The sequence below is a fragment of the Triturus cristatus genome, chromosome 7 (assembly GCF_964204655.1).
Source record: "Triturus cristatus chromosome 7, aTriCri1.1, whole genome shotgun sequence".
NCBI lineage: Eukaryota > Metazoa > Chordata > Amphibia > Caudata > Salamandridae > Triturus > Triturus cristatus.
Window position 1 is genome coordinate 1,342,279,339 of NC_140590.1, and position 27,306 is coordinate 1,342,306,644.

The following is a 27,306-nucleotide window of genomic DNA, read 5'->3' on the forward strand; positions in this document are numbered from 1 at the left end:
GTTGGACTTTGTATTGTTTGATGTATGTGGAAGTTTGAAACTACATTTGGTAAGAACTGTGGGTCTGTCCTCATGACTATTCTGTCCTTGAGGACCTGTAAATATGGTACTTGAATTGTGATTGCTTGTCTTTCCCTTACCCTGTGAAGTGATGTTATAGCCACTAGAAATGCTGTCTTTAGTTTGAGCATCTTTAATGTGGCCTTGTGTAAAGGCTCGAAGGGTGTCTTCATTAGTTCAGTTAGAACTACATTTAGATTCCATGTGGGTGCTGGTATTCTTCTTGGTGGTACAATTCTTTTTGCTCTGACTAAAAAAAACTCCTTATTACTGAAGTTGTGAAGAAACTTCTTCCTGTGTGACCTCCTGGGTAGGCCACAATTGTGGCTCAATGTACCTTCAAGAATGCATACGTCAGTTTGCAGTCTAGTAGGTGTGTAATTGACAGCAGGTCTTGCTGTCTTGGCAATTTCAGAATGTTGCCCTGTGCCATTTCTATTAGTTCTGAAAACCACATTAGTCATGCCCACTGAGGGGCAATTCGTATTAGTCCTTTTGCTCCTTTTGCATCTGGTGATCAGTCTATCGCCAGAGCATTCCCTAGGGATTGGTAGTGTGACTATCTGGATGCAAAGTTTTGGCATTTTGCGTTCTTTGGAGTTGCGAATAGGTCTACATTTGGAGTTTCCCAATTCCAGAAAATCTGTTTTGAGTACCACTTGACTGTGTTCTCATTCGTACGAGCACAATGCTCGTCTGCTCTGTCTATCCGCTTCTACATTTTTCTTCCCTGGTAGATGGGCTGCTGTTATATCGGTCTCTGCACTGCCCACTTTAAAATGTATTAGGCTAGCTTCGATAGGGCAAAGGATTGAGTCCCCACCCACGCTTGTGGATGTAGAACATTGTAGTCGTATTGTCTGTTTGGGTTAATATTGTTCTCCCTAAGAGCTCTTTCTGCTAGCAACACTGGTTTAACTTCTAAGACATTGATATCTTGTTCCTTCCAAACCCCTCTGACTTTGAGCGAGCCTTTGTGAGCTCCCCAGCCCATATGAGAGGCATCTGTTGAAATGGTTACAGTTGGAGCTGGTTGTGCAAATTTCCTTCCTTCTGTTATATGTGATCTGTTCCACCACTCCATTCCCTCCTGTAGTTTCTGTGTGAAAACCACTAGATCTTCCCAACTCCCTGTTGCTTGTGCCCATTGGTTTTGAAGCCATTCCTGAATTTGTCTTGTGCGTAATCTTGCCTATGGAATCAAACGGATGCATGAAGCCATCTGCCCCAACAATTTCCCCACAGTCCTCACTGTTAGAGATGGCCCCTTCTGGTAAAGACGTGTTTTCTGAAGTAGTGACACTAGTCTCTTCTCGCTGAGATATACCTTCCCTAGTATCGATTTGATTCTTGCTCCTAGAAACAATTCTTCTTGTTCCGGGTTTGGAGACAACTGTTTTGTGTTTATAGAGAAACCCAGTAAACCCAGTGTGAAGAGTGTCCTCTTCACCTGTTGTCTTTAATTTTTGCATTTATTGCAGGAGTCTGCTCTTAATAACAGTCGTCCAGATAGGGATAAGCATGCATCACTTGTCTTCTTAAGTGTGCTGCCTTCTGCTAGACACTTTGTAAATACTCTTGCAGTTGATTTTATTCCAAAAGCTAATACTCTGAACTTGTAGTCAGCCTAGTTCCACAAATTTCATGAATTTCTTGTATTTTGTGTTCCATGAGATGTGCAAGTAAGCGTCTTTTAAATCTATAGTTGGCATGTAATCCCCTTTTTGTAATTGTAGAATGACTTCGAGTAAAGCTCTCACCTTGAATCCTTGTGGCTTTATAAACTGGTTTATAAATCTGAGGTCTAGAATTCGGCATAGAGACCCATCAACCTTTGGGATTAGAAAATATGTTGAGTAATTTCCTGTCTTGATCTCCAGCTATTCCTCTGCCTCTTTGAGAAGATATGATGTTTCCTCGTTTGAATGGACCTTTTCCTTTAGCCTCCTTGCTGGTGGACAATTCTATACAATATCTACTGTTTACTACTTTTAATATCCAGTTGCCTGACGTTATCTCCCTTCACTCCTGAAGGAAGTTCTTTATTATGCCTCCTACTGGTGTCGTGTGTGAGAGGCTGTTTCTGTAGAGCACATCACTGGTTTGATGGGATTGTACCTCCCCTGTGAGGGTGCCCCCTCCCATGTGATCTTCTCAAAAGGATTGGCACCCTTGTTGCTGGTATTGCTAGTGCTGCTAGGGTGCTAATGATTGGCTACTACTTTGGAAGCCCTGATGTGTTGTGCTAGTTTGGAAACTGCCTCTTTCTGTAGGCCTACATGTTCATGCCACACCTCTTCTTATGTTCGCCTAAATTGCAAGGCGTCCATGGATTTTGCAGTCTTTTTTTTTTTTTTTTGAAAAACCTTTATTGACATTTCAATCAATAACAAGTATGGGCCTACAACCCCCCGGGGCCGGCCGCTAAGCAATCAGAGCAACAAAGATCAAATGTGAACACAGGCAGCACCTCGGGGAGCAGAATCATCATGCTAATATCGTCTGGCCGGTGAACAGCGCAGGTAGGACACCAGGATAAAAAGGGTTTTCATTTTATAATGGAAAAAGACAGAAGGATCAGGTGCCGAACAATTTCCCAACAGCGATAAGAGGCAGGCAGAATAATGACGTAAGCAATAATCAGCAATCTATTGGATCAATGGCGCAGACACAGGAAATTCAGGATGGGGAAGAATATCATGAGCAGTTGCGCCTGCAGTCCCCTGCCCTAAAGCCCAGGGAACACCCCGGAAATTGTGGCACACATGAAAAGGCGACGATTCACAACAAAGGAGGTGTACCACGCTGATCCCAGAAAAGAAAAAACAAGAAGAATCAGAGAAGAAAAAGGAGGCCATAGAAAAAGGAGATGAAAGACTAAAGAATCCCCTCCCCCAACCCCCCACCCTGCACCTCTGCAGAGGAGTACGGCCCCCCCCTCCCAGCAGTGTGCCTGTCGCCCCGGAACCAGACCCGAAATAGAGAAGAAACAGGGAAAAAAGGAGTAAGAAAAGAACCCCACCAGACGGGGGGGTAGAGAAAGTGTTAATAAACTGGAGGAGGGCCTTCAAAACATACCCCCGGCTTCCCCCTCCCGCACGGTAAGTTTTCCCCAAAGCAAACAGTAAGCAGCACAAAATCAACCATATCAAAGAAAGATGGGGAGCATTATGCACCTATTATGTTAATAGCTATGCCATGAGAGCACGCAACCCCTGAGCCCGCCCGTCTACTAGATGACCACCCCTGAAGGATCAGCCTTATCCTTGACCACTCTTTGCAATTCTGCCCATGCCTACCCCTCGACCCAGCGCCATGTCCGATGTTCCAAGGTAAAGGAGTGTCCAAAAACGACCGGGAAGCGACGCACACAGGTGGGGTGGAAGTCTCTGAATACCAACACAGTCCACCTCATGGGGGGACGGCCTTCCCAGTGCTGCCCCAGAGTCTGCACTGCACACAAGGTCCAGGAAGGCGGAAGCAGCCAAAGTAGACAACTGTTGCTTGAATTGTCCCTGGGTCGCCGGAGGCCGTGCACGGAACGAGGCCACCACCTCCCACTCAGGTCCAATACCTCCGGAACAGATCAGACCCACAGCCAGCCGATCACACTGTAGCATACTGTCCGGAGTGTCCAACTGTGCACTAATCTAAGGGGTGGCCGCGACTTTGTCCTCCGGTGTGCAGTGTGGGAAGTCCCTGTGTACCTGAGGACAGGAAGGCCGCCACTGTCCCAACGCTGATGCCACACCATCGAGCTTACTCCCCAAGACCCCGACGCCATGAACCAAGGAGGAATGAAGGGCACCGAGGGCCTCGAGGAGATCGCCGTACCCCAGCACAGCTCTCTGCGATCGCTCCGCCACACTCCCAAAAGTCACACACTCCCAATCCTGCTGCGACCCAGTGGACAGGATGGTAGGCTTCATCGCCACAAAATGGCCGCCGGGTAGGCCCGACCCGTATGGGGGCCAGGACCCCGGGACAAGCGCCTCGAGGCCCACGGCGCTGGAGACAGGGTCCGGGGGCAGGCAAAAATTTATCCGTTGCGTGGTCACGGGCAACAGTCGTCCCCACCACGGACCAGCTCTCGCGAAAATCCAGGAGCTGCCCGCAAGAATCAGGGCGAGTTACGGGCGGCGTCCGGGCAGCTCACCGTCAAAGGCAGGGGCAATCACCGGGGAATCTGAGAATTGCACCCCCGGGCAGGCACTCGGTCCGCCTCGCTTAGCGGCAGGAACAACCACGGCGAAATGTAGGCCGAGGTTGGCACCGCTCCGGTGGACCGACTCCACCCAGTCACCACAGGCCGCTGCCGTTGAACTGCCACCCGGCCAAGGCGTCCACTCGAGGTCCTGGCTCCAGGGCTGCACGGGCCGCAAATTTCAAATGCACATTTCTCCGGCGGTACCGCAGCCAGAAACCTCGGAGTCACACGATCGGTTGCCACTCTCATTCACAAACACGATCGCATCGCGCAGGCTGAGGATCTCATGCAGGATATCCGTGCGGGATGCGGAGGTTCATGGAGCCGGGAGTCTACGCTGCCGTCTCGGTCGCCATCTTGGCTCCTCCTCGGATTTTGCAGTCTTGTTGTCTTTTTTGAACGATTGCAGCATTTCATCAATAGTGCCTCCGAACAGTTGTTCCCCTTTGATGGGTGAACTTGTGTGAGAAAGTGGCTCTGTATATACTGTTCCTTAATAGGTACAGGGTGTACAGAGTCCACAGTCCCCCAGGGTTTGACAGAAGTTAAAGTTAGATATAACCTTACTCACCAAAGTGGCAGCTTGGTCGAGCAGTAAGGCAGTATCAGAGGACAGTGTAAAGCATTTGTTGCACACACGCAGTCAGCAAATGGTCTCACACACTCAATAACTGAACTCTAGGCCAATGGTTTATATACAAAAAAAATATATGCTTGTTTTATTTTAGAACCAACAATAGGTATTAAAATATACTTTCTCAGATTGAGATGCTTTATATAAATACTTTTGCAATATGCAATTGGCTTTTGTAGAAAGTTACAAGTGGTTGAAATAGGCAACACAATTTTAAACACAATAATGCATGGAGTTCAATGGAAGTTTCAAGTTATTTGCAATAGATTACTTTTCGGATTACTTTTGGAATTCCAGGACTGGATCCTAGATTCAGTCCTGGGTCAGTACTTAGAAACAAGTGATAAAAGTCGACTTAGTTACGGTTATGATTTTTAGACAATATTTTGCTATTTTAAAAGTTGACACTTAGAAAATATTTCATAGAAAACAGTCAGTGATTCCCTAAGGAAGAAAATTCAAGTTGCAGGTATAGTATGTTCTCGCTACTTTTGTAATCCAGTACTAGGTGCCTAGACTCAGTACTGGGACCTTTATCCAAAACAGGTAAGTAATTACGTTTTCACAATTTGCACGATTATTAAAGAATAGTTAAAGTTTGCAGAAATCGACACTTAGAAGAAATTTCACAGAAAAACAGTCAATGGTTTCCCAAGGAAGAAAATTGGGTTACTGGTAAGTACGGTTGTGAATATTTTTCAGAGTCAGTGCTGGGCACCAAGATCCAGCACTGTGGGCTCACCTAATAGCAGGTGAGTATTTTCGTTTTCATTACTCGGCTGCCTTTTGGTGAATATTTTAGGTTTTGAAAAGTCCACACTAGTCAATGTTACCCTATGGAGAAAATTGAATTATCGGCTTTAAGGTAAGTACTCGACTGGCAGAGTTAAGGTTCTGGGCATAGACTCGGGGGTCTCCCAGGGTCAGGTAGGTACAGTTGTTACACCCTCAGCGGCACAGGGGCAGCCGGGTGCAGAGAGAGTTAGGCCCAATGTTATCCTATGGGAGGCAGGGGGGTCTTGGTTGGTGGCTGCTGACTAGCAGGCCACTTGGTTGTGGGAGCTGGGCTCCTGGTCACTTGCTCAGGGCAAATGGGGAAGTAGATAGGTGTAGAGGTTACACTGCCAGGGCCACTCGGGCGGCTGGGTGCAGGGTGCTTTTGAGCCTTCGGGTGCTCAATTGATTTCAATGGGAAAGCTCAGGTTTAGAAAAAGACTGCAAGCTCGGGGACGAAGATTCTTTAGGTGCCACCACCACTTCGAGAGGTAAGTTGAGTAGTTGGAGGATAGGTTGGTACCCCGGAGTTGGTGTCGGGAAATCTTACCCTCTGTTGATCGCGGTTGGGGGGGCACCTGGTTCTGAGGATGCAGGCGTCGTCAGGAGCGTCGAGGGAAGTCCTTGGGTGCCGGCATCGGGGTCACAGTCGCCGTGGGGTCGTCCTCGTGGTCTTTGTTCACTCCAGCACAGGCCAGGCTTGGCGGGTGCAGAGTGTGAAGGGTTCGCGGTTCCGGGCTGATGTCAGGGTTTAGAAGCAGATTTTGAGTAGAGCCTCTACTCACGTGAGTCCCAGGGGCTTAGAGCCAAAAGGTAGCCAGGTCCTCCGGGGTTTGTGAGGTTGCTGGCCACAAGAGATGCCGGGTTGGAGCAGGAGCAGGTTCGAGGGTCGACTGGCCGGTAGGGCTGGGGTCAAAGCAGTTGGTGTCTTCCTCTTCTTAGTATCTGCACGGCAAGGCTTCTATGTTCTTGATCTTCTTTGCTGTTTTGGAATCTGGAATCTAAGGAAGGAAGATTCAGGGTGCCCTTAAATACTAAATTTAGGGGCGTTACAGGTAGGTAAAGGGCAGGGACCAATGGGTCCCTGCCCTGGGGTGGGTACACCCCCTATCCTGCCACTCTCCTGTAGGAGGGGGGCAGAGGCCTAGTCCTGATTGGGCAGGGCTCCCCATCTTCAAGATGGCGAGAGCCTGGGGATGCGTTTGACCTTGCCTCCCCCACCTGAGGGGTGGGGTTGGCAGAGGCTGGCACACCCCTTGTCCTTCTTTGGGGTTTCCGGCCAGTCTCCCCGCCAGAGTGGGGGTTTAGAACCGGTAGGGGCCAGTTGCTGAGTAAAGCAAGTGGCCTGGAGAAGCTCACAAAGGCAGCATGCCTTTGAAGCTTCCCCTGCCCATCCTGGGGGAGGAGACCTAGCACCTCACCCAGGGTGTGCATTGTTGCAGGCCCAGGAGAGCGGATGGCTCTCTACCCAGGGGTCAAGCCACATGTTTGCTGTGTGGCAGCCTAGGCAGCCCATCAGACCAGACGTGGATTGTAAGTTAGGTTCAGGGGGCATCTCTAAGATGCCCTCTGTCGTACATATACTCTTAAATGGCAGCACTGCACTTACAGTGCCCAGGAATGGACCTGGGTACTGTAGGGGCACAGGGCTCATGCTCCTGTGCCCACACCACTGGCATAGGGCACCCAGCTAGAGGGGTGGCTGATGTATGCCAGGGCAGTGTAGGTTGTGGGCATGACACACAGGGATGTGTGCCATGTCGACTCTCTGTTTTGTCCTGTACCCAGACACTCAGCCTGCAAGGTCAGTGTGTTTGTGTTATGGTACAGGGCCTCTAAGGCTGGCACAATAAGTGCTGCAGCCCTTAGAGGCCTTCCCTGGTCACAAGGCCCTGGGTACCTAGGGTACCATTTACCAGGGGCTGACATGTGGCCAGGGTTTGCCATTTTGGGTTTTAGGGAAGGAACATAGGCCCTGGGCACCTGATTGGCAGGAGTCCAGAGCACACTCAGTCAAAGTACATTCAGCAATTCAGCAAAAAGTGGGGGCATACCATGCAAGAAAGATGGCACTTTCTCACACAGACTGATTTGCATATGGCCATGTCTGAACTGGGGTGGTGGAGTGAGCTAAAGAATGATGATGGATTAAACCCAGATCAGTTGACTGGGGGTGAGTGTTTGATTTGCTCAAATGCTCCGTCCATCATCCCCTTTGGTATCGCTTTGTTCACCCTAAGTTGGCAGGGTATGCCCAGACGTGGGTCCCTTGCTCACTTTACCACTGGATTCAAGATAGCCTGGTTGATGAGGGTTATGAACCCGAAACCGGTCCCAGAATGTTTGTTTCCGGTCCAGGGAAGGCATGGCTTGGCAGTTCGGGATGGACTGTTCCCATGAGGCACAGGGTCAGACTGATTTGCATATGGCCATGTCTGAACTCGGGTGGTGGAGTGAGCTAAAGAATGATGATGGATTAAACCCAGATCAGTTGACTGGGGGTGAGTGTTTGATTTGCTCAAACGCTCTGTCCATCATCCCCTTTGGTATCGATATAACCTTACTCTCTAAAGTGGTAGCTTGGTCGAGCAGTAAGGCAGTATCAGAGGACAGTGTAAAGCATTTGTTGTACACACTCAGTCAGCAAATGGTCTCACACACTCAATAACTGAACTCTAGGCCAATGATTTATATATAAAATACATGCTTGTTTTATTTTAGAACCAACACTTGGATTTAAAATATACTTTCTCAGAATGAGATGTTTCATATAAATACTTCTGCAATATGCAGTTGACTTTTGTAAACAGTTACAAGTGGTTGGAATAGGCAACTCTATTTTAAACACAACAATGCATTGAGCTCAATGGAAAATTCAAGTTATTTGCAACAGATTACTTTTTAGATTACTTTTGGAATTCCAGGACTGGATCCTAGATTCAGTCCTGGGTCAGTACTCAGAATCAAGTGATGAAAGTCGACTTACTTACTGTAATGATTTTTAAACAATATTTAGCTATTCTAAAAGTCGACAAATATTTCAAATAAAACAGTCAATGATTCCCTATGGAAGAAAATACAAGTTGCAGGTACAGTATGTTCTCGTTACTTTTGTAATCCAGTACTGGGTGCCTAGACTCAGTACTGGGACCTTTATCCAAAAAGGGTAAGTAATGACGTTTTCAGATATTATACGATTTTTAAAGAATATTTAAAGATTGCAGAAATCGACACTTAGAAGAAATTTCACAGAAAAACAGTCAATGATTTCCTATGGAAGAAAATTGGGTTACGGGTAAGTACTGTTATAAGTATTTTTCAGAGTCAGTGCTGGGCACCAAGATCCAGCACTGGGAGCTCACCTAAGAGCAGGTGAGTAATTTCTTTTTTGTTACTCGGCTGATTTTTGGTGAATATTTTAAGATTTGAAAAGTCCACACTTAGAAGAAATTTCAGGAAAAAGCCAGTCAATGTTACCCTATGAGGAAAATAGAGTTATCGGTTTAAGGGTAAGTACTCGACTGGCAGAGTTGAGGTTCTGGGCATAGACTCAGGGGTCCCCCAGGGTCAGGTAGGTACAGTTGGTTCACCCTCAGCGACTCTAGGGCGGCCGGGTGCAGAGAGAGTTAGGCCCAATGTTATCCCATGAGGGATAGGGGGCCTTGGTTGGTGGCTGCTGACTGGCAAGCCACACGGCTGTGGGAGCTGGGCTCCTGGTCACTTACTCAGGGCAAGTGGGGAAGTAGGTAGGTGTAGAGTTTTCACTGCCAGGGCCACTCGGGCGGCTGGGTGCAGGGTGCTTTTGAGCCTTCGGGCACTCAATTGATTTCAATGGGAAATCTCCGGTTTAGAAAAAGACTGCCAGCTCGGGGACGAGGACTCTTCAGGTGCCACCACCACTTCGAGAGGTAAGTTGGGTAGTTGGAGGATAGGTAGGTACCCCGGGATTGGACACAGGGGGCCGCGGGGCGCCGCGTGCAGGGGTGCCTTTTGGTGTAGGGAAATCTTACCCTCTGTTGATCGCGGTAGGGGGGCACCTTGTTCTGAGGCTGCAGGCTTCTTCAGGAGTGTCGAGGGGGGTCCTTGGGTGCTGGACTCGGGGTCACAGTCACCGTGGGGTCGTCCTCGGGTCTTTGTTCACTCCGGCACTGGCCAGGCTTGGCTGGTGCAGAGTGTGCTGGGTTCGCGGTTCCGGGCTGCTGCCAGGGACTAGAGGTAGGTTTTGAGTAGAGCCTCTACTCATGGGAGTCCCAGGGGCTTAGAGCCAAAAGGTAGCCAGGTCCTCCGGGGTTTGTGAGGTTGCTGGCCACAAGAGATGCCGGGTTGGAGCAGGAGCAGGTTCGAGGGCCGACAGGCCGGTAGGGCTGGGGCCAAAGCAGTTGGTGTCTTCCTCTTTTTAGCAGCTGCAGGGCAGGTCTTCTTTCTTCTTGCTCTTCTTTGTAGTTTTGAATCTGGAATCTGGGGAAGGAAGGTTCAGGGTGCCCCTATATACTATATTTAGGGGCGTTACAGGTAGGTGAAGGGCAGGGACCAATGGGTCCCTGTCCTGGGGTGGGTACACCCCTATCCTGCCTCTCTCCTGTGGGAGGGGGGCAGTAGCCTAGTCCTGATAGGGTAGGGCTCCCCATCTTCAAGATGGCGAGAGCCCGGAGATGTGCTTCACCTCACCTCCCCCACCTGAGGGGTGGGGTTGGCAGGCTGGCACATCCCCTGTCCTTATTTGGGGTTTCTGCCCAAAGCTTCCCACCAGAGTGGGGGGTTGCAGTGGCCTGGGGAAGCTCACAGAGGCGGCATGCCTTTGAAGCTTCCCCCTGCCCATCTCGGGGGAGGAGATTTAGCACCTCGCCCAGGATGTGCATTGTTGCAGGCCCAGGAGAGCAGGGGCTCTCCTACCCAGGGGTCCAGCAACATGTCTGCTGGGTGGCAGCCTAGGCAGCCTCAGAGCAGACGTGGATTGTAGGTTAGGTTTAAGGGGGCACCTCTAAGATGCCCTCTGGGGTGCTGGGTACATTAAATCCTACACTGCCATCAGTGTGGGTTTAATGTGCTGAGAAGTTTGATACCAAACTTCTCAGTCTTTAGTGTTGCCATTATGTTGCTGTGGAGCTCGTGTTTGACGAGCTCTCAGCACCATGTACTCTTAAATGGCAGCACTGCACTTACAGTGCTCAGGAATGGACCTGGGCACTGTAGGGGCACAGGGCTCCTGCTCCTGTGCCCACACCATTTGCATAAGGCACCCAGCTAGAGGGGTGGCTGATGTATGCCATGGCAGTGTAGGTGATGGGCATGGCACACAGGGATGTGTGTCATGTCGACTTTGTTTTTGTCTTGCACCCAATCACTCAGCCTGCAAAGGCAGTGTGTGTGTGTAAGGGTACAGGGCCTCTAAGGGTGGCACAAGGAGTGCTGCAGCCCTTAGAGGCCTTCCCTGGTCACAAGGCCCTGGGTACCTAGGGTACCATTTACCAGGGGCTGACATGTGGCCAGGGTTTGCCAATTTGGGTTTGGTTTGTTTTAGGGAAGGAACATAGGCCCTGGGCACCTGATTGGCAGGAGTCCAGGGCACACTCAGTCAAAGTACATTCAGCAATTCAGCACAAAGTGGGGGCATACCATGCAAGAAAGATGGCACTTTCTCACAGGAAGGACCTGGCTTGGCAGTTCGGTCAGAACTGTTCCCATGAGGCACAGGGTCATATGGCTGGGTCTAAAATGGGGTGGCATGGTGAGCGAAACAACAATGGATTTAACCCAGATCTCGACTGGGAGTAAATGTATGATTAATTCAGCATTCCGTCCATCATTTGTTTGCGTAGCATCTGGAGATAAAAGACTCGACGGATAACAATCTACCACTTCTTCAGGGGAATCTGCCTCTGTCTCATGCCATTGAGTTTCTGCATATTCAGAGTCTTCTCACGCCTGAAACATTCCCAGGCCTTCTTGTTCTTCCTCTTCATAGACAGATTCCTCCTCCTGAGGTTATGTTGTCATGGAAGGGTCCATTTCCTCAACCTCCTGCTCCTCTTGGTCTTTCAGCGTGGGAATATTATGAGGAATCCAAATTCCTTCAGAGAGGTGTTGAAATCCTACTTCTAAAATTAACGCTGCCATTTCATCTTCAAGGCACAGCTTCTTGCTCTCGATCTCTGCCGAGCGTTCTTCGGGATCAGGCGCCAACGTCGATTTTTATTTCGACGTTAAAGAATCCTTCGATGATGTGTCGCTAGTTGAGCTTTTTGTTTCCTCTCGAGATCGTTCTCATTTCGACATTGAACGTCTTTCAACAATTTTGTGTTTTTGGGAGACTTGCCTCCTGTGGCTCCCTTTAGAGTGATCCGAGGGTTTCCTTGTCCATGGGCTTGTCTTCAATCAACTATATTTTTTACGTTTAGGCTCCCCTTTAGTGCCTTAGAGACTGATTTTCAAGACTCCGGCAAGGGCAGTTTTTTCAGTATTACCTGTGGTCTTTTGTCTTTGGTCTTGAGTGGTTCCCCTTCGACCTTGATTCTCAGGTCGGCGTCCGAAGCTTCTCCCTTGGCACCTTCGGCGATGTTCTTGTTGTAGTCACTCGACAGACCCAGGTCTCTTAGGGATGGTGTAGGTCTCTAGCCCTGCATGGTGAAGTGCGCCTGTCTCTGCTTCTCTCTTGCCTTCAGCATCTTCCAACTTGAACCCGTCGCAGGCGTCGCTTCGAATGGCAGACAGAAGTTGCAGACCTGGTGTTGATCCTTCTGTGCGAAATTATGATGGAAATTCGGGCGGAACTGCAACAGAGTCTTCTCTATCACGCAGAACAGGGAGGCCCCTGTTCTGGCATTCTCTAATCAGCAAAGAAACTTGCCGTCATGCCAGCAATCTTCCCCGGTACCTCTTATTCAATGATCTTCTTCCGAATTTCTTCGATGAACTTCTTCTGAACTTTTTATCAGTCTTCAGCAAAGCATCCAGATCGAATGGTGGAAAAAAAGAATCTAAAGATGGTGACCAAGAGTGGGAGCTTTCAGTGGAAGCACCAAATGGAGGATTTGTCGACGCCCAAAAACAAAAAATAGAAGAAATACTACAATAAAGTGGAGCATTCCGGACCCACCCAATAAATGGCGGAATAATGCACAGCATGTTAATCTAGAAAAAATTCACTCAACAAAAAATGACTGAAAGACATGGTCAAAGACAATAGCTCTCGCATAGGCAAGACTTATTGGCTTTGACAATGCTTGTTTCTTGGTTTGGATTCTAATGGCTTTCATTTCCTGGTGATACTACATGACCGCACTCCATACGTCTAGTGTGTGTAGGGCTCTTTCAGCGTGCATCTTTGGCTCTGGGATGAAAGCTGGTAGATGTATAGTTTGGCTAATATGGAATTGTGACACCACTTTAGAGACAAACTGAGGGTTAGTCCTCATGAGCACTCTGTTCTTATGGATTTGTAAGGAAGGTTATAGGATGGCGAGTGCTTGACATTTGCTGACTCTACGTAGTGAAGTGATGATTGTTAGAAAGGCTGTCTTGAATGTTAGGTATTTGAGTTCAGGCTTGTGCATAGGCTGGAATGGCTCCTTGGGCGAGATTATGTTCCACCTGGGTATGGGTGCCGCCTTTGGCGGGGCTATCCTTTTTGCTCCATCTAGGAATCTTTTTATAACCGATAGGATAAAGAGACTACACCCCGTGAGTCCTCTACTGTAAGCTACAACAGCAGCCAGTAGAACTTGAGCTCTGCTTACGTTTAACTACAATCTAGTAAAGAGGGTTAGGTATGTTAGTACTGTGGGGCTTTTGTCGAGGAGACCTTATTTTTTTGCACCAATGGATATATTGATTCCACTTTGCACTGCATCACTTGTGTGTGCTTGGTCTTCTTGCATCCTTGAAGATCTCCATGGTTCTGTGTGGGAGGTGACCGAATTCAAGGTACTCAGGAGCCAGGCCGCCAAGCTTACAGTGGTTGTTTCAGGTTGGAAAAACCGTCCTCTATACCCCTCGCATTGTATGTCTTACTCTGCTGGGAGGCTTATCTTTTCTCCTTGCAGGATCTCCATTATCTCTGAGAACAGCTTCTGCCTGGTCCCCTGTACGGCTATCAGAATACAGCTTATATCCTAGTGGCTGAACTGGTCCATTACCACTTTGATCAGTGGGTCGTGGTAAAGCGTATGCAAATGTCCCTGACCTCTTGGATCGATTGTGTGGATACCTGAACGCAAAGTTTCAGCATGTTGTGTTCTTGGGGCTTACAAATAGATCTATGTCTGGGGTGTCCCATATGTGGAAAATTTTGTCTAGTGTTTTTGATTCATCTCACACTCACAGGATGCATTTGCCTGTCTGTTTCAATGTTTTCAATGCCTGGTACATGCACCGCTACCAGATTTGTTTTTCTTTGAAGTGCCCATTTCCATGTGTCTTGGGCTTATTTAGACACCTAGTAAGACCTACCTGTTGATGTATAGCATTGTAGTTGTATTGTTTGTTTGGATCAGCACTGTTTCGCCCTTTGCTTATGCTTGGAAGGCCTTCATGGCAAAGAACACAGTCTTGAGTTTGAACAGATTTATGTATTTGACTGTCTCTTCGAACTTCATAGGCATCTGATTTTGAGGTTCCATGTGTACGCCATCATCCTGTGAAATGGTCACTATTGCAGTTGGTAGCTTGAAAGGTCTTCCTACGGTAACGTGCTCTGTGCTTCACTACTTTAACACCTTTTAAATCCCTTCTGTGACAACCACTAGATCTTCCCAACTCCCCGTTTGTTGTAAAACCATTCCTGGATTGGGCGCATGCGTCGCCTGGCTTGTGGAAACATTGGGATGCACGTTGTCATCAAACCCATCAGTTTCATTATTGTCATCATTGTCAGAGACAGCCTCTAAGGAAGGGCCTCGCTGTTCTCGAATTTAGTGTCGCTCCCAAGAACACCTTCTTTTGTTCTAGAAATGGAGAGGATTTTTCTGGGTTTACTGAGAATCTTAGTCTGTATGTTCATCGCAGTACGCATGTTCTGCTGACGTAGCCGCTTCAAACACTTTCACCAGCCAATCACCTAGGTAAAAACAAAAATGTATGTAAACCTCCCAAGGTGTTCGGCAAACGCCGATAGGCATTTCGTTAAAAAAAACGGTGTCGCGGAGTTTATGCCAAAGGGTAACACTTTCAACCGTCAGTGTACCTTGGTTATGATTAATCGCCTGTGCTTCTGATTCATTATGGTGTGTAGGCAGGCATCGTTCAGGTCTACCATAACCATGTAATTCTCTACGTTTAGGAGTAGAATGATTTCTTGTAATGTTGTAATTTTGAAATATTGAGTTCAAAGGCACTAGTTTAGTTGTCAGATGTCAAGGATGGGTCTCAAAGTCTGATCTTGCTTTGGCACAAGAAAGTATGATAAGTATAGCTTATTTTGAGTTCCCTTAGGGGAACTCTTTCTATGGCTTGATTTTTGAGGAGTTTTTACTTCCTATTGCAGTTGGAGTAACTCTTCCCTTGTAAGTGACCTTTCCCTTGGTATTGAAGGAGGCTTTTTGAGATGTTTGATACAGTAGCCATGCTTTATTAAGTTTAGTATCCATTTTTCAGTGGTGATTGACCCCCATTTGTGAAGTAATCCTGCCCCACAAGGTTGTTTTGCGCTGGAGGTATGATTCATAGGAGTCACTTGTTTGCTGGCTCCTCTCTCCTTGGGGCTTGACTTCTTCCTCTGCCTCTCCACCAAAAGGGATGCCTTGGAGGATACTGCCGTGGTTCTGTTGCAGCCAGTGGTGCTGCTGATTTGCTAAACCCCACTTGTTGTCAGGCTGATCCGTGCTGGAAACCCTCTCTGCTTGACGGTCTTATGGCCAGCATGGCTCACCTCTCGAAGAACACTTAAAACTCCAATGCTCCCAGTGCTTTGGCCATCTCATTGTCCGCTTTTATCTTTTGCAGTACCTCATCCACTTCTGGACTGAAGAGGGCATCGCCTGTGAGGGGCATGTTACTGAACCCAGAGATTCTCAGGGTAGCCTTCACAAGGTTGTTCCTGTGCAAATTTGCCTGCTGGCTGTTTTCGCATCATCGAGGACTGGCTTGAGCCAGGCGTTAGAGATGGATTTAACCTTCTATACCCCCTTCTTTCATTGCATGAGCTTTCAACTGTGTCCCACTGGTGATGGCCATAGTGGTTGATTACGGCATTTGAGTTTGAAATTCCATCTTTCTGTCCATCATTCCCATACATTTATTCTCCTTGTCTTGTGGGGTCCTGGTTGATGTTACCTCTCTTCTTTGAGATTGCTATGATGATTGAATCCACAGCTACAATTCCTTAATGTAGATGGAATCTTGTGAGCAATGTCTGTACTACTTCTCAACTTGCGAAGTTCCAGCCTTCAAGAAGGTGGCTTGCTCTCGAATGACCTCCATCCTCCAGTTGATTATGTCCAGAAGCATGGGCAAGTCCTGGTTCCTCTTCTGCGAAGGCATCAGTGTCTCAAGCAGAAAGCATGATTCTACTTGCTGTTCCTGGAGGTGCACTCAGTAGGTATCTGCTACCCTCTTTAGGACTGCATTGTAGAATAGCAAGTCAGGTGGCGAAGTCCTCGTCAGATGTGTGTCAACATCTTCCTGGAGAGGGTCGGCAATTAAGTTTCACAAGGCATCCTCCTGTGTCTCCTGTTCTCCAGTGACAGTGGTGTCTTTGTAGCTGAAAAACTCCTCCTGTTCCTGCTCATGAAGCTCCAGCTTTGAGGGTGCCTCAATATCTGCCTCCTCGTCCTCAACTGTTTGACTCAGACCGTCTAGCTTTAATCCTAAATTCCTTTAATAAGTCAGTCTTTCTTCCGCTGGAGGAGTGCTGCCATCGATACGGTGATTCTTTCGCTCTACCTCAAGCTCTCATAGTTCAACATCGGGTGTCTGCAGATTCTTTTTGGAGTAGGTGGTTTTTAGCCTTAGGATCCTTTTTCTTTACCCTTTCTTGAAGATTGTCCCGAAGGTTTGCCCCATCGGTGTCCTTGTGCTTGTGCAGCTCCTACTGTTTCTGCAGTCCTTCAACTGTTTCAACTAAGGCGGTTTTCAAGAACTGAGAATCCGTGCCTTTGACTGAATAATTACCTTCTGCCATTTCTTTTAATCGTCTTCCTTCGATGTTCTTGTAATGGCTGCCAGCCTCTTGACGTCGATCATCATTTCTTCCGCAACCAACTTTTCTCCCTGTGCCAGCCCGGTGACCTCGATGTTTTCTTAGTCACTGGACAGGTACAGCTCCTTGAGTGAGAGCTTCTTATTATAGACCATGGCATAATCGGCCCAATGTTGTCTCTGGCTCACCTTTAGTGTCTTGGACTGAAATTCTGCACAGGCCTCGCATCCTCCGGCGCAGTGTTTTCTAGGGAGGCAGAGGTTGCAGATTTTGTGCGTCTCTTTGCAAACTTGTTGTGGTACTTCAGGCAGAATTTAAGGGGGGTATTCTCCATTTCCAGTCACTGCCTCATCTCTGCATTCTCTGGCCACATGCTTTTGATCCTGAAGAGACCCACTTGGAGTAAAAAAGGGACTGGTCATGGCTTCCTTTTGGTGTCTTGTCCTCTGGCGGTATTCAGCGCATTCAACCAGTGGTTTTTCAATGATTTCATTGGGGATTCATTGAGTGTTTAGGGGATTGTTTGAAAACTTCTCTGTCCTTCCAGACCCAATGGTGGAAAAAAGAATCTTAAGATAGCAAACCAGTGCCGGAACTTCCAGGAGCATGTCTGATGTCACAAGGGGACAGACATACCACCAAATGGTGGTTGACGATGCCCACAAAAAGCCCCCAGTGGAAATAGCAAGAAGACAATTCCGGACATAACCTCAAGATGGCAGAGTAATTCACAGCATGTGTAACCATAAAAGATTCATGCTGCAAAACTGTAAATTATCTATTGCTAGATAACAACCCATCACCTCACATTTAACATGGCTCACTGATGGAGGTAAGCAGTGTACAGTGTAAAGAACCTCCAGCCCCTATGATGAGCACAGTAAACTAGCATCAAGGGTCGTCCTCTTTCTCTTGGATGTTTCCTTCATAGTAGTTCCCAGTGACAAGAATCAGCCAATACACCAGCTTCCTATAGGGGATTCACATAAAAATGACAGTAATCTTATCCTTACCAGCCTTCTTCCAGATCTCCTCTGTGACGTAGCCACTTCCGGGCCTACTGCTGAACTCCCGCTGGGAATCTGCAGAAATAAGGCACAGGATCTTTTTTAAACACTAGGCACCCCAAATAGGCATTCCTTTTTCACTCAGTTAGAAGTTTCATTAGGTGTCCTATAACAAGGCACTAGTTGTCTCTCTTCAAACATATTGCACCATCTGTTGTCTCAGAAGGAAGGTGACAAAATCTACCACAAAACCGGACACCATACTGTTCTGCTACCAAATATTGATGCTGTAGTGTGAAACCATGCATCATCATTATTAATTACAGACTTGCAAATCCCATGGAGGGAGAGTTGAATACTGAGGGAGTATTTTTTATTTTATAGCACAGGCTACAAACTGCAACTTTCGACACTAGAGAGAATTCAAAGTGTGGCGTTGGTACTGTTGAGAGGGGAAGGAAGGAGGGCAGTGCAGGCCAACGTCTTCCAGAGCACTTGGAACTTTTCAACCACCTGCATGAGCACATCAAAACTGTTCAGAGGGACAGGGAAGAGGTGGCGAGTGGTGTGAAGTAGGTGTTCAGGCTCACTCCTAACACCAGTATCCTGTCACTTGTGTGATACCAACAAGTGTTTTGAAGTTAAAGGGAAGAGCTGGAGATACTGTAGTAATCAAATGAAACAATGTAATGCAGAGAGACAGAGTAACAGCTTCACCGTATAGGGACTGAAGAAGAGAAGCGGACGTAAAGGGTGCATCTCTTGTTCATTTATTGCAGTTAGCATGAAGGACCAGTTTAGAAACAAGAGGCAGAGAGAATAGGATGAACGAGCAGAGTACACATGTTTAAAAACACCTGTGGTGCTTTAGAGGTGCAGTTGTCGGTGTTCTGAGGCTCAGGCACGCGTAGAGCTTAAACAGTGTTTGGATGGCACTGCAAGAGGGTGGGTTTTGGAGCTACATCTGGCACATGGTTACATAAGCAAGGACAGTAGCATGTGCCCAATTTCACTTTAACACTGTCTTAGGAAAAATGTTTTGGGAATCAGCCTAATTGCATAGTCTCCTACTTTTAGGTGCATCGAAGTTGGCTAGTTGGACATCATTAACAATTGTGTATTCAGGAATAAAATCCACTAGAGGAGACACATCCATCACATTAACTTGCCATTTCTTTTCACACATGGAGAGGTGTTGGCAGTCATTGTCCTGAGTGAGGCCGCTATGCAAGCTGCCACACTCAAACTTCTTCAGTCAAGCGGTATTATCATCATTGACTTGAGAATGGGTCATCTTCCATATGGTGGGAAAGTTACTGAGCTTGAAGAACGTGCAAGTTTCATTCAGCGCTATCTAGAAATACTCAATCCTGTATTTACATGACCACGAATACACAAGAGCTCATAGGAGAAAACAACTGACCACTCCAATGGTATTTAGGTGGAAGCACTGGAAAAACTTTAACAAACTTTTTTTTAAACTCACGAGTAGGATGCAAAACAGATTTTTGAAAGCTAACAGAGAAGTCCCCAACACTCCAACTGAGAAAAGGCTATACAGGCTCTTAGTAACCAGAATCAAGTTCAAAATGCTTTTGCATAATATGCAACAGAGTTGCTCTATATTCATATGAGGCACAGTTTGGTTTTTGGATATACACCTTGCATGCTCGTAATATTAATCATAGGCTCCTGTGTCTCTTTCTTATTTCCTTGAGCCTACGAGATCCAAACTATTAATTTCAAACTGAAGAACACGCATTGTTAAAGTTGTCAACAATGTTTATTTTAAGTAATTTGTACCTCTAACTCAAGTATTGGCTTCAAGAGCTTCAGAGTATGGATGGGAGATATGCGACGACTTTCAGTTTAATGCCAAGGACAAATTGGCACAATAACAGATAGCAACTAATGCTATCAATTACTTTCTTTGGCCAATGGTGTTGAATAGTGTAAGAAAGTGGCTCTGTATAAACGGTTACCAAATAGGTACAGTGTGCACAGAGTCCACAGTCCCCAGAGGTTTGGCAGAGGCTAAAGTTAGATATAACCTTACTCTCTAAAGTGGTAGCTTGGTCCAGCAGTAAGGCAGTATCAGAGGACAGTGTAAAGCATCTATTATACACACTCAGTCAGCAAATGGTCTCACACACAAGAACTGAACTCTAGGTCAATGGTTTTGTATACAAATATATACTTGTTTTATTTTAGAACCAACAATAGGTATCAAAATATATTTTCTCAGAATGAGATGCTATAGATAAATACTTTCAATAGGCAATAGACTTTTGGATGCAATCGATACAGTTGTTGCAATAGGCAACACAATTTCAAACACAATTATACATTGAGCTCAGTGGGAATTTCTAGTTAAATGCAATAGATTACTTTTTTAACCACAAGACTGGATCCTAGATTAAGTCCTGGGACATCTCCTGTAAACAGTCAAGTAAAAACATTTTGGTTACAGTTGTGATTTTTTAGGAATATTATTGTATTTTAAAAGTTGACACTTAAAAATACTAATGTTATCCTATGGGAGGAAATTCACTTAGCAGGTAAGTGGGGTGTGAGAAAGTGGCTCTGTATATACTGTTCCCCAATAGGTACAGTGTGTACAGAGTCCACAGTCCCCCAGGGTTTGACAGAAGTTAAAGTTAGATATAACCTTACTCTCCAAAGTGGCAGCTTGGTCGAGCAGTAAGGCAGTATCAGAGGACAGTGTAAAGCATTTGTTGCACACACGCAGTCAGCAAATGGTCTCACACACTCAATAACTGAACTCTAGGCCAATGGTTTATATACAAAAAAAATATATGCTTGTTTTATTTTAGAACCAACAATAGGTATTAAAATATACTTTCTCAGATTGAGATGCTTTATATAAATACTTTTGCAATATGCAATTGGCTTTTGTAGAAAGTTACAAGTGGTTGAAATAGGCAACACAATTTTAAACACAATAATGCATGGAGTTCAATGGAAGTTTCAAGTTATTTGCAATAGATTACTTTTCGGATTACTTTTGGAATTCCAGGACTGGATCCTAGATTCAGTCCTGGGTCAGTACTTAGAAACAAGTGATAAAAGTCGACTTAGTTACGGTTATGATTTTTAGACAATATTTTGCTATTTTAAAAGTTGACACTTAGAAAATATTTCATAGAAAACAGTCAGTGATTCCCTAAGGAAGAAAATTCAAGTTGCAGGTATAGTATGTTCTCGCTACTTTTGTAATCCAGTACTAGGTGCCTAGACTCAGTACTGGGACCTTTATCCAAAACAGGTAAGTAATTACGTTTTCACAATTTGCACGATTATTAAAGAATAGTTAAAGTTTGCAGAAATCGACACTTAGAAGAAATTTCACAGAAAAACAGTCAATGGTTTCCCAAGGAAGAAAATTGGGTTACTGGTAAGTACGGTTGTGAATATTTTTCAGAGTCAGTGCTGGGCACCAAGATCCAGCACTGTGGGCTCACCTAATAGCAGGTGAGTATTTTCGTTTTCATTACTCGGCTGCCTTTTGGTGAATATTTTAGGTTTTGAAAAGTCCACACTAGTCAATGTTACCCTATGGAGAAAATTGAATTATCGGCTTTAAGGTAAGTACTCGACTGGCAGAGTTAAGGTTCTGGGCATAGACTCGGGGGTCTCCCAGGGTCAGGTAGGTACAGTTGTTACACCCTCAGCGGCACAGGGGCAGCCGGGTGCAGAGAGAGTTAGGCCCAATGTTATCCTATGGGAGGCAGGGGGGTCTTGGTTGGTGGCTGCTGACTAGCAGGCCACTTGGTTGTGGGAGCTGGGCTCCTGGTCACTTGCTCAGGGCAAATGGGGAAGTAGATAGGTGTAGAGGTTACACTGCCAGGGCCACTCGGGCGGCTGGGTGCAGGGTGCTTTTGAGCCTTCGGGTGCTCAATTGATTTCAATGGGAAAGCTCAGGTTTAGAAAAAGACTGCAAGCTCGGGGACGAAGATTCTTTAGGTGCCACCACCACTTCGAGAGGTAAGTTGAGTAGTTGGAGGATAGGTTGGTACCCCGGAGTTGGTGTCGGGAAATCTTACCCTCTGTTGATCGCGGTTGGGGGGGCACCTGGTTCTGAGGATGCAGGCGTCGTCAGGAGCGTCGAGGGAAGTCCTTGGGTGCCGGCATCGGGGTCACAGTCGCCGTGGGGTCGTCCTCGTGGTCTTTGTTCACTCCAGCACAGGCCAGGCTTGGCGGGTGCAGAGTGTGAAGGGTTCGCGGTTCCGGGCTGATGCCAGGGTTTAGAAGCAGATTTTGAGTAGAGCCTCTACTCACGTGAGTCCCAGGGGCTTAGAGCCAAAAGGTAGCCAGGTCCTCCGGGGTTTGTGAGGTTGCTGGCCACAAGAGATGCCGGGTTGGAGCAGGAGCAGGTTCGAGGGTCGACTGGCCGGTAGGGCTGGGGTCAAAGCAGTTGGTGTCTTCCTCTTCTTAGTATCTGCACGGCAAGGCTTCTATGTTATTGATCTTCTTTGCTGTTTTGGAATCTGGAATCTAAGGAAGGAAGATTCAGGGTGCCCTTAAATACTAAATTTAGGGGCGTTACAGGTAGGTAAAGGGCAGGGACCAATGGGTCCCTGCCCTGGGGTGGGTACACCCCCTATCCTGCCACTCTCCTGTAGGAGGGGGGCAGAGGCCTAGTCCTGATTGGGCAGGGCTCCCCATCTTCAAGATGGCGAGAGCCTGGGGATGCGTTTGACCTTGCCTCCCCCACCTGAGGGGTGGGGTTGGCAGAGGCTGGCACACCCCTTGTCCTTCTTTGGGGTTTCCGGCCAGTCTCCCCGCCAGAGTGGGGGTTTAGAACCGGTAGGGGCCAGTTGCTGAGTAAAGCAAGTGGCCTGGAGAAGCTCACAAAGGCAGCATGCCTTTGAAGCTTCCCCTGCCCATCCTGGGGGAGGAGACCTAGCACCTCACCCAGGGTGTGCATTGTTGCAGGCCCAGGAGAGCGGATGGCTCTCTACCCAGGGGTCAAGCCACATGTTTGCTGTGTGGCAGCCTAGGCAGCCCATCAGACCAGACGTGGATTGTAAGTTAGGTTCAGGGGGCATCTCTAAGATGCCCTCTGTCGTACATATACTCTTAAATGGCAGCACTGCACTTACAGTGCCCAGGAATGGACCTGGGTACTGTAGGGGCACAGGGCTCATGCTCCTGTGCCCACACCACTGGCATAGGGCACCCAGCTAGAGGGGTGGCTGATGTATGCCAGGGCAGTGTAGGTTGTGGGCATGACACACAGGGATGTGTGCCATGTCGACTCTCTGTTTTGTCCTGTACCCAGACACTCAGCCTGCAAGGTCAGTGTGTTTGTGTTATGGTACAGGGCCTCTAAGGCTGGCACAATAAGTGCTGCAGCCCTTAGAGGCCTTCCCTGGTCACAAGGCCCTGGGTACCTAGGGTACCATTTACCAGGGGCTGACATGTGGCCAGGGTTTGCCATTTTGGGTTTTAGGGAAGGAACATAGGCCCTGGGCACCTGATTGGCAGGAGTCCAGAGCACACTCAGTCAAAGTACATTCAGCAATTCAGCAAAAAGTGGGGGCATACCATGCAAGAAAGATGGCACTTTCTCACACAGACTGATTTGCATATGGCCATGTCTGAACTGGGGTGGTGGAGTGAGCTAAAGAATGATGATGGATTAAACCCAGATCAGTTGACTGGGGGTGAGTGTTTGATTTGCTCAAATGCTCCGTCCATCATCCCCTTTGGTATCGCTTTGTTCACCCTAAGTTGGCAGGGTATGCCCAGACGTGGGTCCCTTGCTCACTTTACCACTGGATTCAAGATAGCCTGGTTGATGAGGGTTATGAACCAGAAACCGGTCCCAGAATGTTTGTTTCCGGTCCAGGGAAGGCATGGCTTGGCAGTTCGGGATGGACTGTTCCCATGAGGCACAGGGTCAGACTGATTTGCATATGGCCATGTCTGAACTCGGGTGGTGGAGTGAGCTAAAGAATGATGATGGATTAAACCCAGATCAGTTGACTGGGGGTGAGTGTTTGATTTGCTCAAACGCTCCGTCCATCATCCCCTTTGGTATCGCAATATACTAACGCCAGCATGCTACAACATGCTGGTGTATGCTTACTACAATAAGAATTATAGCTACTTAAGCTCTACAAGATACAGCTTGCCACTGTCATAGTGCTTTTCATAGGGCTTGTGAAAGTGTCTGCCACTACGGTGCATCGGAGTGATAAAGAAATGAGTGGCTACACAGAAGCGGCATATGAATGCATTTTTCTTTGCTTTCAGGTGAGAGGTCAACTGCTGTATCTCTGTCGCAGCAATATTCCGGCTCAGCGTAAGGATCCGTGAAGGGGTCACTCTGGATTTAAAAAAAAAAATTATATGTAAGTCAGCTAGCTTTTTTGGGTTCAATTTAGTCTTGATGCACCATTAGTACAATGACCGATGGGCACAACTGTTATTGCCATTTTAAATATTGTGTGCATTCAGTGTGCACTTTACCTTATGCATGGAGACGCGTGGACCAACTGCGAGATCTTCTGTGACGTCGTCCTTTCTGTACGGCTTCCGAGTTGCTGCAAGACGCTTTGCAGCACGGTCCAACTCAGAGCCACCCATCTTTTTTTTGTAAGATGCAATCAAGTCCTGAAATGTATAATACCCGCAATTCTCAGCCCGGAGATTATCGCTTATAACAACCGGTGGAACTAACCAATGGTCTTGATTAAAGAGGTTGGTGGTCCATCTAATCCTTTCAGGTCTGTTTCACAAGTACCCACTGGAGCGGCTTCTTGGTTTGCACTCTTTAGCGGAGCATTCACAATACAGGTTGATGAGTCAATTTCCCTTTGTGCTAATTGATCATTACTACACACCGGCTCCACACTACTCGTGTGGTTATAGAGTGTGATTTCTGAGGCTCACGGAAATGTACATGGTTCTATAGTGTTTGTTTCAGCCTGCCACTGAACATGTTATCAAGCTGCAGTTTAATGTCACAATGTTTTTGACGTGCTGTGTTAGTTGTGCAAATGGACGCAAGCACTTTGCTTGCACTTGAGTGGTTGTCCAATTTGGTGATGTCTTCTGACAGCAAATCCAGAGTGACTTTAAACGGCCTCTTTAGTAACACTCAAGTTGATCATGCCATGTAATGAGGTTTTTGGTACAGTCCTTTTGGGGTCACTAGACTTGGTCAGATCACTCTACTTCACCAGACTAGAGTGTGCCCAGACTAGTATGACTTGGGTGAGAGGTCGCTCACTGGTGAAGTGTTTTCTGGCCACCAATTCATCGTTTAAAGTAATTGTTCTTTATCTTTGCCTGTTATATTGTTGATTTCGGAGCTATGTTCATGACTGGCATATTTGTCTTTGCAATGTCAATCTACTACATTTGTTTTAGGTCAAACCTTATGGAGGTACAGCAAGCAGAGAACTCCATATTCTACAGACTGTGGCGACTTATTTGTGTGGTTTTACTAGTCATCCATTACTTTTGCGTAGTTGACATACTTGCTGTGCGTTTCACTTCACTTTACACCTTACTCTACATTTTCTAATTGGAATGTTACTTTTCTCTTACTTGTGGTTGTGCTATGGGTGTGTTGTGCCTATTTCTGTGATTAGTCTAGGTACCCTTATACTAGGGTGTCCTAGGGTCTGAGTGGGTGTTTTTCACCCATTCTCAGCTTACTGGTTACAAACCCCTTACATGAGGACGGGCTTAATGTTCTTGTGGGTGGTGGTCACCCATCTCTAGGTGTGTAGTTACCTTTCCTGGAGGATCGTCATAGGTCGATCCGGCCTGTATTTGCATTGCACGTTTACCTCCCTTACATGAGGGACGGTAACGGGTCGTAGTCCTATTTCTCGCATTACATCACATGACCCTTACATGAGGGGTGGCTCTTTGGATGTCCCATTTACACAATTTACTCTAAAAAGCCTTACACAGGTAATGTCATTATGGGCTCTGCTTCACATGGATGCTAACCTAGGACTAAGATCTAATAGAAAAACGACTAAGATACTCCTCGGACTCATTTGGTACATCACAACAAAGTGGTTTTCTTTCTTTGTAATGTTATTTACCCTTATCGTTGACTTTTCCCCAATGCCCTGCCCTGCCCTTTCCTGCACCGGCCACTCTTGTTTGAAGGGGCTGCCCACTGTAGTGTTCCTTATGTTCCACCACTCCAGCTCCTTCTATACCTCTGCAGTTACAAACACTAGACCCTCTCAACTTCCAGTTGCCTGAGACCATGGTGGTTGTAGCCACTCCGGGGTGGGGTTGGGGAGGAGGGTTCATGTATAGTCAGGCATATGGTACTAGTGGAATGCAAAATGCCATCATTGCCATTATTTTCCCCACTGTCCTCACGATCATAGACAGTCCCTTCTGGTAGAGGTGAGCTTGCTGCATTAGTGCCAGTGCTCTCCTGTCGGTTGGGAATACCTTGGCGGTGCTCAATGTATCACCCATGAAGGACTTTTCCTTTTGTGGCATTGGAGATTACTTTTTTGGGGGGTTTATAGTGAAGCCCAGGTTGCGCTGTGCTTGTATAACTGTCCTTACATTCCTCTGGCACTGGCCGAACTAATCCGCTTTTACCAGCTAGTCCTCCAGGTAAAGGTACACATGGATTCTTCAATTCCTACGTGTGCCGGCACAATCGCTAGGCACTTTGTGAACACCCTTCGTGTGGATTTTATGCAGAATGGAAGCACCTTGAACTGGTAAATCGCCCTGCAACCACAAACCTCAGGACCTTTTTGTGTTTGTTGCTCATGGAGGTATGCATCTTTTAGGCCTTTTGTTGCTCTGTAGTTCCCTTGCTTCAGGCACAGTATAACTTCCTGCAATGTTACCATCTTGAATTTTTGTGTCTTTATGAACTTATTTAAGGTGTGCAAATCTAAGATATGTCTTAAGGTGTTGTCCACCTTCGGTACCAGGAAAAATGCGGAGTACACTCATTATCCCCTTTGTAGCCTTGGTACCTTTTCTATTGTGTTTTTTTAGGAGGTCCTTTATTTGCTGCAGTAGTCACACTCCCTCTTCCTTGCTGCTAAGTTCTAGACCTTGGTCTTATGTTCGGAGGTGTTCTTAACAGTTCTTTGCAGTATCCATGCTGTATTATGTTTAAAACTTTTCTGAGGTGATTTTTGCCATTCTCGGAGTAATTCTCTGATTTTGCCACCTACTGATATTCTGTGAAGGTGAGCCAGAGACATGGAGTCACTTCAATTTGTGTGTTGTTCCTCTTAGTGGGGTGCCCCTGCCTCGAAAGGTCTGTCTGTGATCTGGTGTACTGCCTCTGTGGTGTGAGGAGTTGGGGGATGGGTTGGGTAGAAGGGTGTCTGCGCTAAAAAGTGGTGGGTAGTTTATTTATTTATTTGAGGTTTATATAGCGTGAACATGACCCGTTAGGGTATCAGAGCACTTTACAGGGATAAACACATTGCGTACAGTATAGGCATAGGCATAGGCAAAA

General features: G+C 46.9%; 1 protein-coding gene across 8 annotated transcripts in view; it reads right to left on the reverse strand.

The window, feature by feature from the left end:
* Nucleotides 1–27,306, reverse strand: part of CBFA2T2 (CBFA2/RUNX1 partner transcriptional co-repressor 2) — a 522,617-nt gene that overhangs the window by 145,817 nt on the left and 349,494 nt on the right. For 7 of the 8 annotated variants that reach the window (XM_085618982.1, XM_085618980.1, XM_085618983.1 and 4 more), the window contains one exon: nt 17,823–17,891. The exons of the other annotated variant lie outside the window; for it this stretch is intronic. In XM_085618982.1, coding sequence (XP_085475108.1) covers nt 17,823–17,891 — 69 coding nt within the window. The remainder of the gene's footprint in view (nt 1–17,822; nt 17,892–27,306) is intronic. 8 annotated transcript variants of the gene reach the window in all.